We start from the raw sequence: 19,861 nt of genomic DNA, 5'->3' as shown, positions 1-19,861 counted from the left end.
ATATATATATATATATATATATATATATGTATATATATATATATATATATATATATATATATATATATATATATATATATATATATATATATATATATATATATATATATATATATATATATATATATATATATATATATATATATATATATATATATATATATATATATATATATATATATATATATATATATATATATATATATGTATATATATATATATATATATGTATATATATATATATATATATATATATATATATATATATATATATATATATATATATACTATATTAATTGGTAAAATCTAATGTTTATTAATCTTTTAATTCTATATTATATTATAGGTTTTATACGACATTACAAGGGAAACACGCCCTTTGAGAAATGGAGAAATGCGGCGAATTAAAAGACAAGATTGCCGCGTATGTTGCTAATTTTTGTTCTTGGTAAATTGTAATAAGTTTAGATTTTTAGGACTTTAATGTATATATGTACGTACATATTATTATATTATATATACGATCGAGGTTTATTATTAAAAAGAGATTATTGGTGATTGTTTGTGGTTATCATTGGATTATTGGATTAATCATTGTTTATTACATTGTACATTATTATTGGATTATTATTAGTATTAAACGAAAAAAGAAATAAAAAATGACATTATATGCTGCGGGCCACCAAAAAACCGCAGCATATAGTCTTGAATTGTTTATTGCGGTTTTCTGATAGCCCGTAGCATATGGTGCGCTTTTTTGCCGGGTTTTAAAACCGCAGCATTTAAAATAGGTCATCTGCTGCTATCACTATTGCTTGAGGCCAAAACCGCAGCATATTATGGCCAAAAACCGCAGCAAATGAGAATTTTTCCACTAGTGTTTACTTACATGTCGGGCAACATTATCTAGGTTATGCAAATCAACCCTAATATTACCATAGCGGTGACATCTTAAATACAAACTAACTCTAGAACGTCCTTCTTTTTATTTATATAAAGCACGTGTAAATTGAAAACCAATTCCTATTGCTATCTCATTGGCCCAAGTATGTAATTCATCTAGAGAATCAAATTTCATATCTGTAACAAATCTACCAGATTAATCTACATTGTCCCCTAAGTTTTCAAAATCCTACAAATTTAAAATATGAAATAAACCATAGAATAGGTTAATAAAACATTATACAAACAAACATTAATAATAAAAATATTCAATATCAAATAAAAAATAATTTACTTTAATAATTAAAATTTCAATTAAATTAAAATGTATATAAAATAAAATAATTCTAATATTAATAAAATACAAAATAATATAAATAAAATACTACAACATATATAAAATAATAATAATAATAATAATAATAATAATAATAATAATAATAATAATAATAATAATAATAATAATAATAATAATAATAATAATATAAATTATAAATTATTTAAATAATAAAATAAAATAATTTAAATAATTATAATATAAATTAAAAAATAATTTAAATAATAATAATATAAACTACAAAATAAATAAAAAATTATTTCAATAATAATAACATAAATTATAAAATAAAATAATTTACTACAACGTATATTAAATAATAAGAAAATAAAAACTAATTTAAATAAAAAAGAGAAAAAAAAAACTCAGTTGTACGCGACCAAACTGTGGCCGAGTCACATAAAACGTGCGACTGGATTGCGGTCCAGTCGCACATTTTGTGCGACTCAGCCACGGTCCAGTCGCACGTTTCTTTTGCGACTCCATTTTTTTTTAAAAAAACAACCATTCGAATCGATTAAAGTACGTACCGAATAAGATTCATAGTCGCTTTGGTTAACCATTGTAAATCGATTCCAACTTTTAGCTTGTTTAAACTCAGAGAGCGTTTTTAGAGAGATTTTAGAGAGATGTTACCGTGTTTGAGTTCATATACTCTGCAGGAGCGCTACTGGAAATTCAATATATATAAGGTGGCGATAGAAATGTTCGGGATTTCATTTCCTACGCTTTAACTGCACCAAATTTTAACTTTTGGTTTAATGTTTTTATAGTGATAAAAATGTTATTAAGTGAGATTAAAGTGTGTTAAACAAATTTTAAGTTCTGGGACATTTTCGTCATTTCATTAGTATAGGGATGACGATATTTAGCAATACCCTTTTTTAAATAGGTGCTCTCTTGAGAACCATCTTTACAAGGACCAGAGGGATGTTTGATTATGATTGAGATGGACATGAAAAGCGTGTAATACCATGAGGAAATTGGCGATAGACAATACTAGTACACCTTACTCCCTATTAGGCTAGAGATATCAATACAAATAATCAATAACCGTAATTTGTAAATTACTATAAAATAACAAAAAAATAAAATATTAAAATAAATAAAATTAAAAAGATAAATTAAAATAATAAAATTCTCATCCTATCACATTCTATTAGATAAGAATAACTTATTAATCTTAAAATTAACCTTAAAAATAACCGTTACTTGATAAGAATTTCCCCATATCAATAATTCCAATTGCAATAGTTGATGGTGTTGTTCACAAACAAGGGGCAGATTGAAGTTGAGCTACTGCTGACTCATTTTTACGTTTCGAATCATGCTGAACGGATCTACAAATCCCACCATTGGTCGCAACTTGTTCAATTGTAGATAGGTGGGGTCTATCACGCTTCAATTTGAATGATTGTCCCTTCTAGATATTGTTTTTATTCAAGACACCTCAAGACACCATTCACACGGTAACCTGTATTCTAGGCTCGACCTAGAAAGTCTTGTTTGAACGTAGTCTACTAAAAATATTGTGTAATAAATTAAATAATAAATTTGATGGATGAAAAGTAGAAATCATAAATACTAAAAAATAGTAAAAGAAATTTCATTGAAAAAAATATAAAAATTAAAACTAATAAAATTTTTTTTTATAAAAGTAGTAGGAAACATATGAAAATGATAATAAATATGAAAATGTTAAAATAAAGTTAGTGGTATAGAAATATTCACAAAATATTTCTGTATATTCTAGGATAAATAGATGATATTTTTTATTCTCTTAATTATGTAAACAATACCATACCGATATTCCCGTTGCCTTTCTTAGTCTCATAGTTGATGTATATATTGGAGGGTTATTCACCCAATGAATTAATAAGACAGAGTTAAACACAATCTTCCGCTGTTATATTTCTCAAGTGGAAGATATGTGGATACAACAAGCATTATAAAAATATTAAAATAAAGATCAATAATGTTATTTTTGTCAAAAATTTACGATATAAATATAAAGATTCTTTATGGGAAACTCTAAAATGGAAAATGGAATGTTCTTTACGGAACGGAAGAAGTAATAAACTTTAAATTGAGATGATTCAAACAAAATCTCATATACAATGTTTTAACTTATAAATTAGAGATAACATGCGAATTAATCTGGTTGATGAATGTGAAAATAGAGCAATGAAATATAGCATATACTCCCATTTTCCATAAAATTAAAAGATAGTTTTTGTTATTCTATTAGGTCAAAAAATAAAATTTTAAATCGTGCAATATTAACTTAAATAATAAAAAGTACGAAATAACTCGAAAACATTAATGTGAAAAATCAGCTCTTGTCAATTACTTCCACTTGTTTTGTATAGTAACTATATTTTTAATTTTCACGCTATTCAATACATAGTTGTAATCTTTAATATATTTAATTTTATATGATAAAAAATTTTAAAAAGTTAATATTATGAAAATATGCGTTAAAACAAATCAAATAAGATGTTACTTAACTATGTTTTACATTATACATTAAGAAATTTATGCTAAATAAGATCAACTGATAAACAATACTTATCACAAAAAATATAGCAATAACAACTATTAAAATAAAATTTAAAAAAAAAAAAGTTAGAACAAAATTTGGAGGTGGGATCAAAAATTGAAACCCAGCCAAAACTAAGGGCTTCTATCATTGTCCGTCTAGTTGTATCCACGTATTGGTTTTCTCCTTTACCATTCAATATAATTCTACTCCTACCAATTCCCAAATTGCTAGGTCAACTTCATATTCAATCTATGAGCTGTTTTACACCCTTCATTATTACTCCACCAAATCATCTCATTATTATTATTTTTTTTTCAGATAATTGTTTTCAAAAAAGAGATGTATCCACGTCAGTATGACTCAATTTCCAGAATACATTATTTTTAAAAATAGCCCAACGGAAACGATCTCTCTGGGACCCTGCCTAATTTCCCCTAAATTAAAATAATTGCACTTTATTTCCTACCTATATATACCAACCTCTTAATATCTGTGTTTTTCATAACCCTAAATATCGCTTCTCGTACGGAATTAAATCAAATCACCCTCCTTCTTTCTCTCTCTTCCCAAATCCCTAATCAACCAAAAAATCCCTCTTTGAAGAAGGCTTTTGCCGGAGATTTAATGCGGAAAGATGAAAGGTCCATCGCTTTTTAACCCCTATGTTCGTGGTGGTATTGCCCAGAAAAACCATCATGTTCTTGGCGGTAGGCACTGGCACCGTAAATACGTCGAAGACGGCTAGTTTTCGTTTTTTGTTCTTCAACGTCTTGTGAATTCCAATCTCTTTCTCTCTCTCTCTATCCAATTTTTGTTGTTCTTTCTGGGTTATTTGAATTTGTAGACGGGTCTAAGAAAAATCTGATAGATTTTGTAAATTTTTCGATCCCCAAACATGATGGGGGGATTGATGTTAGCTGTTAAGGATATGAAGGGTTCGAGCGATCAAGCTCAGCCCCCGAAACAATACTGTAAGATGGTGATGCATGGGAAGTATGAGCTTGGAAGGGTTTTGGGTCAAGGTACTTTCGCACGCGTTTATTATGCACGCAACGTTGAGACAGGGAAGAGCGTCGCAATGAAAGTAATTGGGAAGCAAAAGGTTGTTCGTGCGAAGATGATGGATCAAATGAAGAGAGAAATTAGCGTGATGAAGAGATTAAAACACCCGAATATTGTTGAGCTTTATGAGGTTATGGCTACCAAATCTAAGATCTTCTTGGCTATGGAGCTCGTCCGCGGCGGCGAGCTCCATATGAAGGTGTCAAAGGAAGGGAAATTGGAGGAAGATTTGGCAAGATCATACTTCAAACAGCTAATTTCTGCTGTTGATTATTGCCATAGTCGTGGTGTTTTCCACCGTGACTTGAAGCTGGAAAATCTTTTACTTGATCAAGATGGAAATGTGAAGGTAACTGATTTTGGGTTAAGTGCTTTGTTTGAGGAAAAGGGGGAGAATGAGCAAGTAATGTTGAGGACCTGTTGTGGGACACCGCACTATGTAGCGCCTGAAATAGTGTCCAAGAAAGGTCAAGGCTATGATGGTGCAAAGGCTGATATTTGGTCTTGTGGTATCATTTTATATGTTCTTCTTGCTGGGTACCTCCCATTTCATGATGAAAATGTTGTCCAATTATACCGTAAGGTTAACAATGGCGATTTCACTTGCCCAACATGGTTTTCCTCTGAAGCTAAAGATTTGATCATCAGAATGTTGGACCCGAATCCTTCAACTCGGATCACAGTATCCGAAATCATGGAATCAAGCTGGTGGAATTTTGATGTTACTGTAAACTCATATGAACAAGAAACTGATGCTTCATCCTTTGTTAAGAAGGAACTAGAAGCCTTGAATGCATTCCATATCATATCAATGTCAGAAGGGTTAGACCTGTCTCCACTCTTCTTAGAATCAAAGAAGAAGAGAGAGGAGAGGGAAGAGATAGGATTCACAACAACAATCTCAACAAATGCAATGATTTCTAGGCTGGAAGAAGCAGCAGCCAAGATGGGTAAGTTCAAGATCAGCAAGGTAGGGGATTCAGTGGTGAGATTGCAGAGTCTTGAAAAGGGAAGGAAAGGTAAACTGGTAATTGAAGTGGAGCTTTTTACAGTTTCATCATCCTTTTTAATGGTGGAAGTTAAGAAGGATAATGGTGATACGCTTGAGTTTAACCAGTTTTGCAAAAACTTCCTTCGCCCTGTTCTTATGGATGTTGTGGTTTGGACTACTCCATCTGAATTCACCAACTCACCTGCCCCTTATGCTGTCTTGTGCTAAAATTTTGTATAAAACCCCTTTGGTTTTAGAATTTGACATGTTTTCTTTCATATATATATATATATATATATATATATATATATATATATATATATATATATATATATATATATATATATATATATATAGCTTTCTTGCTGTTTTTTTTCATGTTGTGTTTATTACTTATTTAGTAAGATTATTTATTCTTTTTTATTGTTACTTTTGTGGGTTTTGTTTATATTATTAAGTAATAGTAATAAGTATTAGTTTCATGATTCATTTCTGTGTTGATAGTTTGCCAAATTCTTAGGATTACTTTACATGCTTACTGCATAGTTCAGCTAGGTATTAACAATCATTATTGAGCTTGTTCTCCAATGTCTAGTATCCTGTATGATTCAAAGAATCAATTTTACCATAATTTTGACACATTTCTAGCCAATTTTGACGCATTTTTAGCCAATTTGACCATTTTGACACATTTCTGGGCATGAGGTGCAGGCCTCTGCTTCCATCTTTGTGCCCCCCTGCATAGTTTAATTTGGGTATGATATAAAATTGTGATTCAAAACTAATTTCCATGGCAACCATTGAATAGTATTCATCCTGATTCCTGAGACTGAATGAGATATTGATTTGGGTATTTGGTGTCAAAATATTACTTTCTCAATGTATGGAATAATTCTGCTTTACTAATTAAGCTTGAGACGGTTAAATATTCCCTTGAATCTACCCATTACAAATCGTAAATACCGAGTTCTGATGGTGACTTGAAGAACTATACATAAATTTCCCTAGTGTAAGTTTGTGTAAAAAATATCTTTTCCTGGACCAAACGTTGCCCTGATCGTTATAAATCATTTATGTTTCGAAGAAAAGTCGAAGTCTTTTTGCGAGGAGGAACAATATGAAGTAAACGATACAGACACCGTAAGTGTTTAGTGGAAGAGAAGGGGCTTTTCGGTTTTCCATTTGATTGGTAAAGTTTGAAGATTAGTAACATTAGCTTAACAATCATATGCTTACATTTAGCTGATTAGATAACATGTGATTATGTTTCATGATAGATGGTATGATGTCTTAACATGTGTTGCATGTTCCTTTTCATCTTCTTGATAAGATCATGTCTTAACATGTGCTGCATATCCTTATTATTCATCATGTTGATGCATGGCACTGACTATCTGATGTAATTTGTTGCATATTCGTACTTCATTTTACTTCTGTTAATCGGTTTTCTGAATGATTTTCTTGCTACGTTTAGACTGTCTTTATTCTGGTCAAAGACTAATGTGTTTCAGGATCTGTTCTTGAAAATGCTAGCCCGTTGTGGTAAATTTATGCTTGCCTTTGTTATTACATAGCTCTTTCCGATTTACTGAAACCGCTTTGCTATGATTTTGGTCAAGTAATACTGATTTAGTTGGATAACAGGCACAATGGATTATCTTCAGGATAGATTAAATCTTTGGTCGGCATCATCATCGTCATTCAAGGATATCATGCATATGATCATCATCATCACCATACCCGGTGTATCCAACTCATAGAAAACTATGATTAAGGTTTGGAGATGGAATGAAGGCAGCAACCCATAGAACATGAAAAAGATGCGGACAAAGAGTCCTTTGCCTCTGAAAATATGCTTAAAAGAGAAGTTCCTGCACGAAAACGACTGTTAGTATAGCAGGCCTGGTAAAATTAATTTACATCTCAATGGGATCGAGAATGGCGTACGTCTAAGGTGTTGTGGTTCTTGTCTATTTCATTTTCCACACTAGTGCAAATAACATTATCAAAATGACAGTTAGTCGAAATTGAAATCGTACGAGTTTTCTTTGTTGTTTCTTTTTTGCTCGTGCTTTTTAATGTCACATAATTTGCAAATTATGGTCAGTCTTGGGTATTTTAGGCATTGTGAGTGAATAGCAAATTAAAAAAGTAATCATGTTAATTCGACTTGAAAACCGAATAAAATCCAATTCAGATGAAACCTAGTCATCTCTACTTGTTTTTCACAAATTAAACAATGCTTCACATAATTCTTAACTCATTGTATCAAACTCGATTGATTTAAATTTGACTCAATTAATTATTTTGGCCGGTCTACTTGAAGTGAGGCAGGTAGAGATGATGATCGTTGAATAAGACTTCCATATGAACTGGCAAATAGTCGATCATGGGAACAAACGAAATTACTTGCAACTTGAAAGAAAAAAAAAGCAATCATCATAAAAAAAAAAAAAAAAATTCAACTTTGTTGACTGTATTTTCGGATAACTGCACGCTTTTTCCATTTTTATAAATAAAAGTATGAAGAGATAAACACTTATGCGCTTTGTTAGGAATCAAAATGCCAAAAGATAAACGCTTTTATAACACTTTTTGACTTTCGCTAGCTAAAACCAAAACCTCGTGACTAGACTGTTAAAATGGTCCGATAGACAAATTTTGGGTTGGGTTTATATTTTCGAGTTAGGTTGAGTAAATAAAATGGTATTTTAAAGTAGATTTGATAATTTGATATTTACTGAATCTTGTAATTGAACTTTATTTGATCTAAATTCAAATTGAATTTAAAATTATGTAAATAGATGTAATTTTTATTTTAAATTGATCTAAAACACATAATATAAAATCGATTCAATGATCTGAAGAAACACCTCTAAGTAAATACTTCATAATATAGTATCTTTATTTCATCAACTTTTATAACATTTCATTTTTCAAGTCGGGCTTTCTGAAACATATGTAGGCATACAACAACCTTAAAGATTCGAAATTAACGTTTGCTAACGTTTTATGTGGAAAAAGGTCACGGTGGAACAATTTGGTAAATCTTAGGATTACCGCATAAATTTTTTTAAAAGGTTTGATTACCACTTGAAAAATTCAAAATCTCAAAATTATTATGTGAAATTTCCCAAAATTATTTTATGCAACTCAAATAAAAATAAATGAACGGGGATTAAAATAAACATTCGTTTCGATACGTATAGGTGGTTTCTTCTAAGAAAGCAATGGTAGGTATAATTTGTGGTTTGAACACCTTATTATAAATTGTGGATTTTTTTTAATCTTATCATGTCTTTGTAGAAACATATATTACGTGAAAGGGTTTTGAGATTATTATATATATTTTTTTTCAATTTAATTTGTCAAATTTCTGTGAATTTACCTTAATTTTATTTTGGAATAATTCACCATTTTTACTTTTGATATTTTCTCTTATAAAAAATTATTTCACTATTTTAATTTATTATACCTAATTTTTAAATTTTTATGTCAAAAGTACATGAAGCAAAAAGATTGAAACGAGGAGTAAAAGTAAAGAATAATTGATATTAATAATTCAACACTCCACCCAATGTAATAATTTCATCTTTAGATTAATTTTTAAATTTCAATGTTTGTTCTTATCTTCCTGTTAGAATACATTTTATTTTCTAATAATTGAATTGAAAATCTATTTTTAATTTGCTATCAATATACTCCATTAAAATGCTAAAAACAACTTAATTAAAAAGATTAACTTATTAAAAATAATTCAAAATACAATTATTTAGAATAGATCATAAGAAAGTTAAATTATTAACGTTTATTTTTCCAAAGTGTTAATAGTATTAATATTCTTATGAAATCGTCATGTTTATACGTTGTGTGTGATTAATTGAGTGGTGTTATCGAGCGTAAAATATGGAGCGCGCGGCACAGGATGTCTCTACATTGTGTTGACTTGATATTATAATACAAATGGAAATGAGAAATATCATGAAATGATACGATCTCCACCTTATTTTATTGTTCAAAGTTTAAACATATTACAAAATACATTTATTTATTTAATTCTAGATACCATTTATTAGTTAGCAACCAGATCTTCATAATCATATGTATTAGAATGACAGTTGTACGAGGAATTTCGTATGAAATTATTTTAAATTCCTTCATACAGATATTAGCTATTAAGTTGTTTCAATTTTTTAATCTATTTCATCCATATCTTAATACTATGTATCATTTTTTGATTTCATTTTTAAGAGTATAAATTTTTTATTTTAATTAGAGTAAGTATTATTATTTAAAAAATACATTAAATTTAATTTAAATGCATTCACTATTTTTTTTTCCGCTTACCATATATTCAGAAAGTTCAAACATCAGAGGTGATTTGTTAAGTTAACGAATCACCCTTATTTGATAGGATTTGATATGGTGAGAATTTTATGATTTTAATTTACCTTTTTTAGTTTTGTTTATTTTATTATTATTTTTTTGTCTTTTTATGATGATTTACTAATTATTATTATTGATTAGGTATAATTGCAAAAATTATTAATAAATAGTAACTTTTTAAATTTAAACTTGTTCATGAATATTAGAAGTCACATTGTACAAATACAAGTACCATCCTACATTTGTTTTGAAAAATTTACTTCTAGTTTTTAGACCTTTCAACTCACAATTTAAATATTATATATTTTTAACATAATATAATAAAAATACATTTATTTAATATAAATCAAGATTATACTTGAAGATATTTTTATTTATACATTTAAGAAGATAATACAAGTATTTATTCAATGTAAAATTATTTTTGCAGATATGGTGTTGGATAAGATCCTAAATTGTGTAGAAAATTGTAGATATAATACAGAATCTGAAGAGGTGATGAAAGAGGCATCGATGTGGACTGTGGAGGTGAAAAGATGTGCCAAATAGCAGGAAAGAACACGATTGATACTTAAAACCCAACCAAATGTGATAAAATTAAGTTAAAAAACAAGAAGCATGTAGATGTAAAAGGATGGGCAATGGAACAAAGCTTATCCTACTTTGTTGGAGTTTGTGTACACACCACTAAATAACGTGCATCATTATCCTACTTTTCTTCCTTCTTCCTCCTTACTCATCTTATTTTTTTTATTTCAATCCTCTCATTTATTTTCCCATTATTTTTATTTAGAATTATACTAATTATTTTCATTTAGTGGTGTACAATTATATGTTCCTTTAAATTTATTACTAAAAGTGTTATATTATGAGGAAAATATAATTTTTAGTAAATTACTAAACTCAAAAGACAAAAAAAATACGATTTCCTCTTTTTTTTTTTTTTTCTTGTTTACTATACACAATTTTCAAAGTAAATTTTAAATCTTAATATCTTTAAATACACATAATAAAAATTATAAAAATACATATTAAAAAATATATGTAAGACAAATTAACAAAATTTCACATGGACATATTTTATTTTCTAAATATGCATCAAAAATATTAATCAAATTTTTCTGTCCATAAGGTAAAATATTCCAAATGGACATTACAACTCTATGCAATTCTTCTGGTCAGCTCAATCTCTTTTATCCTTTATTATCAAGAATTACAGGAGGAAATATTATCCAATATCCCCAATCCGACATTTTGGGTTCGACCGACCCACATAATGTCATCTCAAAGATTCTTTTCTTTTTTTACACTATTATCCATTGTAGAAACAACAATTCTCTTGCTGCGAAACACGGACACGGCACTCAACTCGCGTGTCGCGTGTCGGACACGCGACGATCCGTGTCCGACACGCCAAATGAAGTGTTCAATATTTTAATATTTTTTCGGACACGAGGACACGGCAAGGACACGCGACGGACACGGCAAGGACAAACACTCGAAGTCGGTGCAGCAACTGCTGCTGACTAATTTCACTGTGGGTTGTGGGTTGTGGGTTGTTCGAATCCAATCGAAGAAACAAGTCGGAAACTGCAACCGCCGGAGCTTCAACAATTTTCTTTCTCTCAGTTTCGAAAGGCGACTTCTTCTTTCGATATATCGTATCGGGTCGGCCGTTTGTGGTGTCAATCCTTGGGTATTCGTGCGGTGGAAGAGGAAGAGGCAGAGGGAGAAGAGAGAAGAAGGTTATAGTTTATGAATTGATGGTGAATGGAAGCTTACAGGAGAAATTATTATTTGCATTTTAATTGTGGAAATAGTGCTGTTGTTCATGGTGATGTTAAACCCAGTAATGTCAGTGGCGGACCCAGCTAGGGGCAAGGGGGGGCAGTGGCCCCCCCAATTTGAAAAAAATAAATCAGATTTTTTTAAAAAAAAAAATTATTTTTTGCGACCACATAGCGACCACCTGGCGACGAAAATCCCCGTCGCTAATAACCTTTAAAAAAAAAAAATAAAAACGGCAGCCTACTGCCTACCTACCCAGAGTTCCTTCTCATTTCGAAAAAAGGTACCAAACCCTAAACGGCACAGGCTTCCTCTTCGGCTCTTCCTCTCCCAAATCTGAAATCTCCACCGCGGCACCGCCACAGCACACAAACGGCAGCCTTCTCTTCCTCTTCGTCGCCAGTCGCCACAGCCACAGCCTTCGACATTCGTCCGTTCCATACTCAATTCCATACTTCCTCTTCGTCCGTTCGTCCCTCACAGTCACTGACTGTTCTTGAGCTCTTCCTCTTCTTCGCTACTCGCTTCTCACAGACACGACAGTACACTTCGTCAATTGTGAGTTCCATGCTTCCATTACTTATTTAATTGTTAATTTGTAATTGTGATTGTTAATTTGTTTAATTTGCAAGATAATTTACTGTATTGTTTCTTGTTTTTTCGTTTTCTTCCATGAATTTTGTTCTTGTTCTTGCTGTTGATGGAGTTGTCAGTTGTAATTGTAAGATGAATTAGATGATGTAATTGTTCTTGCTTGATGTTGATGGAGTTGTGGGTTTGTAAGCTCTTTTTTTTGTCTCATTGGTTGATTGAATGTTAATTGATGTTAATTGATGGAGTTGCTGTCTCATTGATGTTAATGGTTCAATTTTGTTCTTGCTGTGGGTTTAATTGAATAATTTGTTTGGTTCATTGGTTGCAAGTTGTTAAATGTTACTTGATAGTTTAGTTCACCTTGATGGTTCATTGAATAATTAGATTGAATAATTGAGTCATATTTTTAAATTAATTAGGAAATGTCAAGTAATTCAAGTTCACCTTGTTCGAAAAAGTCAAAAGCAAAGGGAAGACAACCCGATCTTCGTGAATTATTGTTTAAAAGAATGAAATCCCAACAAACATCTAACGAAGGCAATGAATCTCCTCCTTTAAGTTCCCCTCTAAGTCCTCCTTTAAGTTCCCCTCCAAGTGAAGATGTTAATATGGAAGTAGGTGGTTCAAGTAGAAGTAGTTGTGATGAACCATTGGATGATGAGTGGGTGTATGATGTTGAACTTCTTCCTCATGACCCGGGATTGAGGAAAAACATAATGGATTATCCCCCTAATGAAAGAAATCCGGTTAGGAGAGCATATATTCTTAAAAAACCTTGCCAACCCAAAACACATGATTTCCCTCAAAGTAATATCTCCGGTAGGTTACGCCGTTTTAGTTTGAATTGGTTCAAAAAATGGGATTGGCTTGAATATAGTGTTGAAATGGATGCCGCATTTTGTTTTGTTTGTTATTTGTTCAAGAGGGATGTTGAAATTAACAAGGGGGGTGATGCATTTGTTGTTGGAGGGTTTAGAGCGTGGAATAAACCTGAGAGGCTTGAGAAGCATGTTGGAGGAATTAAAAGTGCTCATAATATTGCTTATGAGAAATATGTGAATCTAAGAGATTCAAAGAAGACATCAATTGAATTTGTATTTGATAATGCGAGTGAGGTTCAAATGAATGAATATCATATTCGTTTGAATGCATCCTTAACTTGTTTGAGATTTCTTTTGGGCCAAGGTTTGGCATTCCGTGGACATGATGAAAGTGAGGAGTCATATAGTAGAGGTAACTTTATTGAGCTTTTGAAGTGGTTGGGTGGGAAGGTTGAGGAAATAAGAAAATATACTTTTCAAAATGCACCCAAAAATTGTCAATTAACATCTCCCAAAATTCAAAAAGACATTATCACTTGTTGTGCAAAAGAGACTACTAAGCGCATAATAGAAGAGGTTGGTGATGGTTACTTTTCTATTTTGGCCGATGAATCAAGTGATGTGTCTCAAAAAGAACAACTAGCTCTTGTTTTGCGGTTTGTTAATAGAGAAAATGGATCGGTAGTGGAACGCTTTTTAGGCATTCTACATGTGGGTGATACTACCGCTTTGTCTCTTAAAAATGCCATTATGTCATTGCTTATGGAACATTCATTGAGTCCTTCCATGATAAGAGGTCAAGGGTATGATGGGGCAAGTAACATGAGGGGTGAAATCAATGGCCTCAAGACTTTGATTATGAATGATAATCCAAGAGCCTATTACATTCATTGTTTTGCTCATCAACTTCAACTAACTCTAGTTGCGGTTGCTAAAAAGAATGTTAATTGTACTTGGCTTTTTGACGTACTTGCAAACTTGTTAAATGTGGTGGGAGCTTCTTGTAAGAGAAGAGACCTTATTCGAAAACACCAAGCTCAAGTAGTGGCTCAAGCTTTGGAAGTGGGGGAAATTGAAAGTGGATCGGGTTTGAATCAAGAACGTGGTTTGAGTAGGCCGGGAGATACACGTTGGGGATCTCATTACAAGTGTCTAATAAGTATCATCAACTTGTTTCCTTCAATTGTTAAAGTGCTTGAGGAGATTGGAGAAAATGGCTCTCCGGATGATAAGCTCAAAGCTCAAGTTGTTTTAGGATCTTTGGAGTCCTTTGATTTTATTTTTATGGCTCATTTCATGTTGACTATTTTTGGCTACACTAATGATTTATGTGTTGCTTTACAAAGAAAGGAACAAGATATTGTGAATGCCATTAGCCTTGTTAAAAGTACAACGAATGTGTTGCAAAAGATGAGGGATCAAGGATGGGATAGTCTCTTAGACAAAGTCATTTTATTTTGTACTAAACACGAGATTGATGTTCCATCTATGGATGCTCAATATGTACCTCAAGGAAGATCAAGACGTTTTGCTAAACAAGCAACAAATCTTCATCATTTTCGGGTTGCAATCTTTTTGGAAGTAATTGATTTGCATCTTCAAGAGATTGATAACCGTTTTAATGAGAAGAACATGGAGTTACTTACATGCATGGCTTCCCTGAGTCCTAGAGGTAACTTTTCATCTTTTGATAAAGAGAGGATACTTAAACTTGCTTCTTTATATCCCGAAGAGTTTTCATGTTTTGATTTAACGGCTCTTGATCTTCAACTTGATGTCTTCTTGGATTCTATGCAAAATGATGAAAGATTTCATGATTTGCAAGATATCAATTCTCTTTCCATGATGCTTGTTAAAACAAGGAGACATGAGACTTTTCCTCTTATACATTTGCTAATCAAGTTGATGTTGATTCTTCCTGTTGCTACGGCAAGTGTAGAAAGAGTGTTTTCCGCAATGACGTTTGTCAAAAATAAGTTGAGAAATAGCATGGGTGATCAACTAGTGAATGATTGTTTGGTTACTTACATTGAGAAGGAAGTGTTTCTACAAGTTTCTGATGAAAAGATTATTGATCGCTTTAAAAATATGAAAACTCGAAGGATTAATTTGTAATTTTCATTTGAACGCTTGTATTTTTTTTTTAATATTTTGGATTGTAAAACTTTTAACATCGGATTTGATATTGTAAATTGTAATTTTCTATTTTTCTTGTATTTTTCTATTTTTCTTTAAAAAAAAAAAAATTCGGACGACGATCAAATTATTCGAACGACGTGACGTTCGGATTTTGCCCCCCCAAATTGAAATTCCTGGGTCCGCCACTGAGTAATGTTAATATATATATTTGATATTAAAAAAAAATTAAAAAAAAATTAAAAAAAAAAACGGATCCTCCAAATTCGAATCCGGGTCCCCGTATTTGATATTTCGATATATTTGATATTAAAGTGTTTATTTACAAATATTAAATGAAAGATTGTAAAATTATCTTAATTTGATATATTTATTATATTACCATTTTCGTGTCCCCGTGTCCGCCATTTTTAAGTTGGCGTTTTCCCGTACCCGTGTCGTCTCCGTGTCCGTTTTAGTGCAACCTAGTTCTCTTGAGAGATAATCTTTATAAGAGACGATTCTTTCAAGTTCAGCCCAACAATTAAAAAAAAGAAAAAGCCTAAATAATCAATTTTGGCCGAGATCGTCTCGGTCTGAGACCCGCCCAATTAATTGTAGCCCATTTTGAATTATCAATTAAAAAAAAGGAAAAACAATAAATATAATAACTGCCATTTTTAAACAACGGTAAACACAAAAACTCATTTTCAAAACCTCCAAAATTTAATCGCCATTAAGGAAACAAAATCAATAAAATTTTGTTATCAATTCTTTTCAAAATCTTTGAAATTCTTCAAAAATTATCAAGAAAATCAATACTTTAACTTCAGATCCAATAAACATTTCTATAATGGAAGATTTAATGAATGAATTCGACATGGAAATGACATTACAAGCATCACGAAGATATGCAGACGAAATTAAAGGTAATATTAATCGTATGTAAAATGATAGTATTCAATAGACATGACAATGCGTCGGACTCGGCTCGGATTCTACATACTCCGACTTTGCTCCGGATAGTAGTCGAACTTTCTTTTTCAGTCCACCTCCACTCGGATTCGAATTATGCATAATCCAAGTTTGCCCTGACTCAGACTCTTGGACCTCCAATAGAGTCGGATGCGGAGTCAGATTATTATCAAACTTTATCATTGTGATATTGTACTAATGATTTTAAAGCATACAAAATTAACAAAATATTTTTTCCAAATACAATTTAACAAAGAAATACGTACTTTGAATTAATGTTTAACAAGAGAAATAGTACTACTATCACAATTTAACAATTTTTTCTCGCAATTTGATTTATTGTATTTTATTTTTCTTAATCTGATTTGTAGTATTTTTATTGATTAATCCAAATACAAATACCAAGTTTATTCTAATTACAATTAGTATTAGAGAAAACTTGAATTAGTCACGTCTAGAGTTTTAAAGGAAACAAAATATTGGGAAAAAAGTTAAATTCAAAGTCGGATTTCCTTCGGAGTCGGAGTCGGAGTCGGGTCGGAGTGTCGGATTTTTAATAAGGACCAACTCCGATCCGTCTCTAACTCGGACTCGAATTGTAAAGTTGGATTCGAAGTCGGATAACGTTTCATCGAATTCGAATCGGATTATTTTCCTCGGATTGAATCGAACTTGGGTCGGATTCAGACTGAATTGTCATCCCTACTATTCAACGATATTTAAATGATAATATGTTGTGTTATAGATTTGACAATTGATAATGAACAAATGGTGGTGGTTTATAGTGAAAACGAAGAAGATAATGTCGCGATTAATATGATTGATACAAGTATGATCAGTTCCGTTATTAAAGTGTTCAATTTTAAGCATACAGTACTCATTGAATTCTCTGTTATTAAACATAGATTCATAGATTCCAAAATGTCAATTAAATATCTCAGTTTAAAAACTGACATATTCAATTTACATTTTAAATATTTCAATTATACTTCTAAAATTTTCAATTGACATAAATGCTATGCAATGCCTCTATTAAGTACGAATATTTATTTTAATATTGATAATTGATATTATAAGTAAACAATTGAGTTACATTACAAAACATCAATTGTCGATATAAAGCATTCAATTTGTTCAATAATTATTACAACAACTGCAATAGAATGCTTGCGAACGGAACATTAGACTAAAAAGAGGGAGTTTGACATAAGAGGTTCATTGGAGGGCATGAGAGCAAGCAGTTGGGAGGAACATAAATTGTTGTATCATGATCACGCTAGAGTAACGGGATTTAGTGTTCGAAAATCCACTATAAGGATAATAGATGGTGTTATACATAAACGATACTTCGTTTTTTCTAAACAAGGAACTACCAAGACAAAAATCAAAGAAATAAACGAACAAATGCCAAGAGAAAGCTAGTTCCAACTAAAAGATGTGGAAGTGATGCACCCATTAGGATTAAATTGGATGTATACAATGGAGACATCTTTGTCAAACAACATTTTGAATCACATAATCATACGTTAACGAGAGTGGAATAGAAATACTTTTAAAGATTTGAGAGGACAACTTTAAAAGTAACAATGGAGACTATTGAAGGTTTTGAAGATGCACAAGTAAGGCCTACTAAAGCGTACAAATATTTGGCGAAGCATGCTGGAGGAGCTGATTGTGTAGGACATACTTTAAGAGACCATCTAAACTACGTGAACATATTGAGAATGAAGGAAATTGAGGGTAGGAATGCTCAAACTGTCAATAAGCAATTAATAATGTGTCCACAGAAAGACAATGGTTTCTTTTGGAATATGAAACTTGATGATGATGCAAAGCTTGTGGCACTATTTAGGTGCGATTCTTTAATGAAGGAAGATTTCAGAATTTGTGGAGATGTTGTCATTTTTGATGTAACATATTGTACAAGCAAATACAACTTGATATGTGCACCACTAGTTGGAATAAATAATTATTGGAACACTACAATGTTTGAATGTGTGTTCATGGCAGACGAGAAAGTTGAATAATTTGTTTGGGTCCTTGAGCAGTTTAAAGAGGCAAAGGAAGGAAAAAGTCCTGTATCAATTTTCACAGACCAAGACGCAGCAATTGCAAGAGCAGTAGAAGAGGTATTTTTAAATTTAATTATTGTCTTATAATATTCAATTCAGTCTTAAAAACAATCAATCAATTTCATTTAATTATTGAATGCCAATTATAACGTTAACAGTTGCAGTTTACCTTTTAACACTTACAGTTCAATATCACTTGTAGGTCTATCCTTTCTTAAGGCATAGGTTATGCTTATGGCACATATTGAAAAATGCAGTTTCGCACTATGGAGCATTGAAGTCAGATGCGAACTTCAAAGATTCTTTTAATAAATGTTTAATGGGATGTAGCAATCCAACTGAATTCCAAGAATGTTGGGAGAACATGGTTTATAAATTCAAACTAAAAAGGAATTAAGCTTACTACAGATGGTTTGATAGACTATACAATTTAAGGGATAAATGGTACACTGCATTAAGCAAAGATCTCTTTTCAGCTAGAATATTATCTTCGCAATGAACTGAATCCACAAACAATGCAATTGGATTTAAAGCAACGAAAAGCACGAGTCTATATCAATTCTTCAAAATATTTCAAAAAACTATTGAAAGATGGAGAGAAAGAGAGATAGCGTTAGAGTTTTACTGTCCAACAACAACACCAACATCTGCTTTTAGACTTACTAGTTTACTACGATATGCGTCAGAGGTGTACACAACAACATTATTCAAAGACTTTGAACAGGCGGAGTTCAAGATGGCTATCTCATCTTCAATTGAATAAGTTGTTGACATGGGAGATAAAAAGATGTACATGTATGTTTTTATAAACGTATTAATGTGAACTTATTCAATTCATGTATTATAATATTCAATTTTTTTATTAATATATTAAATATATGTCAAAACTTATAATTTATTGCTTAAACATATCAATCTCAATATTAACAACTTCAATTTTAATCTAAATGGTTTTTTAATTTTGATTACAGAGTCTGGTTTGATGGATATACTGATATGAACATGTATGAAGTTCAATACACCAAATACAATGATACTATACATGTTGGCTGTACTTGTAAGAACTTTGAATCGAATGGATGGTTGTGTTGCTATTGTTTACATGTACTACACTTGCATTCTGTGCAAAAAATACCGGCTATCTACATTCTGCCAAGATGGACGAAGAATGCTAAAAAGGATATTTAGGATACACTTTATAGTAATCAATGTCCACCTTCAGACTTGAAACCCCCA

At 31.2% G+C, this 19,861-nt stretch overlaps 2 protein-coding genes across 2 annotated transcripts; both read left to right on the top strand.

Annotated features, from left to right (window-relative positions):
* Positions 1-4,302: 4,302 nt before the first annotated feature.
* LOC130802397 (CBL-interacting serine/threonine-protein kinase 6-like) lies at positions 4,303-7,991 on the top strand. The gene has a single exon (XM_057666402.1). The coding sequence runs from the start codon at positions 4,717-4,719 to the stop codon at positions 6,100-6,102; it is 1,386 nt and encodes a 461-aa protein (XP_057522385.1). The 5' UTR covers positions 4,303-4,716; the 3' UTR covers positions 6,103-7,991.
* Positions 7,992-11,256: 3,265 nt separating this feature from the next.
* Positions 11,257-15,643, top strand: LOC130802386 (uncharacterized). The gene is made up of 2 exons (XM_057666390.1): positions 11,257-12,606; positions 13,062-15,643. The coding sequence occupies exon 2, from the start codon at positions 13,065-13,067 to the stop codon at positions 15,576-15,578; it is 2,514 nt and encodes an 837-aa protein (XP_057522373.1). The 5' UTR covers positions 11,257-12,606; positions 13,062-13,064; the 3' UTR covers positions 15,579-15,643.
* Positions 15,644-19,861: the final 4,218 nt, after the last annotated feature.

The sequence above is a fragment of the Amaranthus tricolor genome, chromosome 16 (assembly GCF_026212465.1).
Source record: "Amaranthus tricolor cultivar Red isolate AtriRed21 chromosome 16, ASM2621246v1, whole genome shotgun sequence".
In the NCBI taxonomy this organism is placed as follows: domain Eukaryota; kingdom Viridiplantae; phylum Streptophyta; class Magnoliopsida; order Caryophyllales; family Amaranthaceae; genus Amaranthus; species Amaranthus tricolor.
This window is presented reverse-complemented; position numbering and strand designations above follow the sequence as displayed.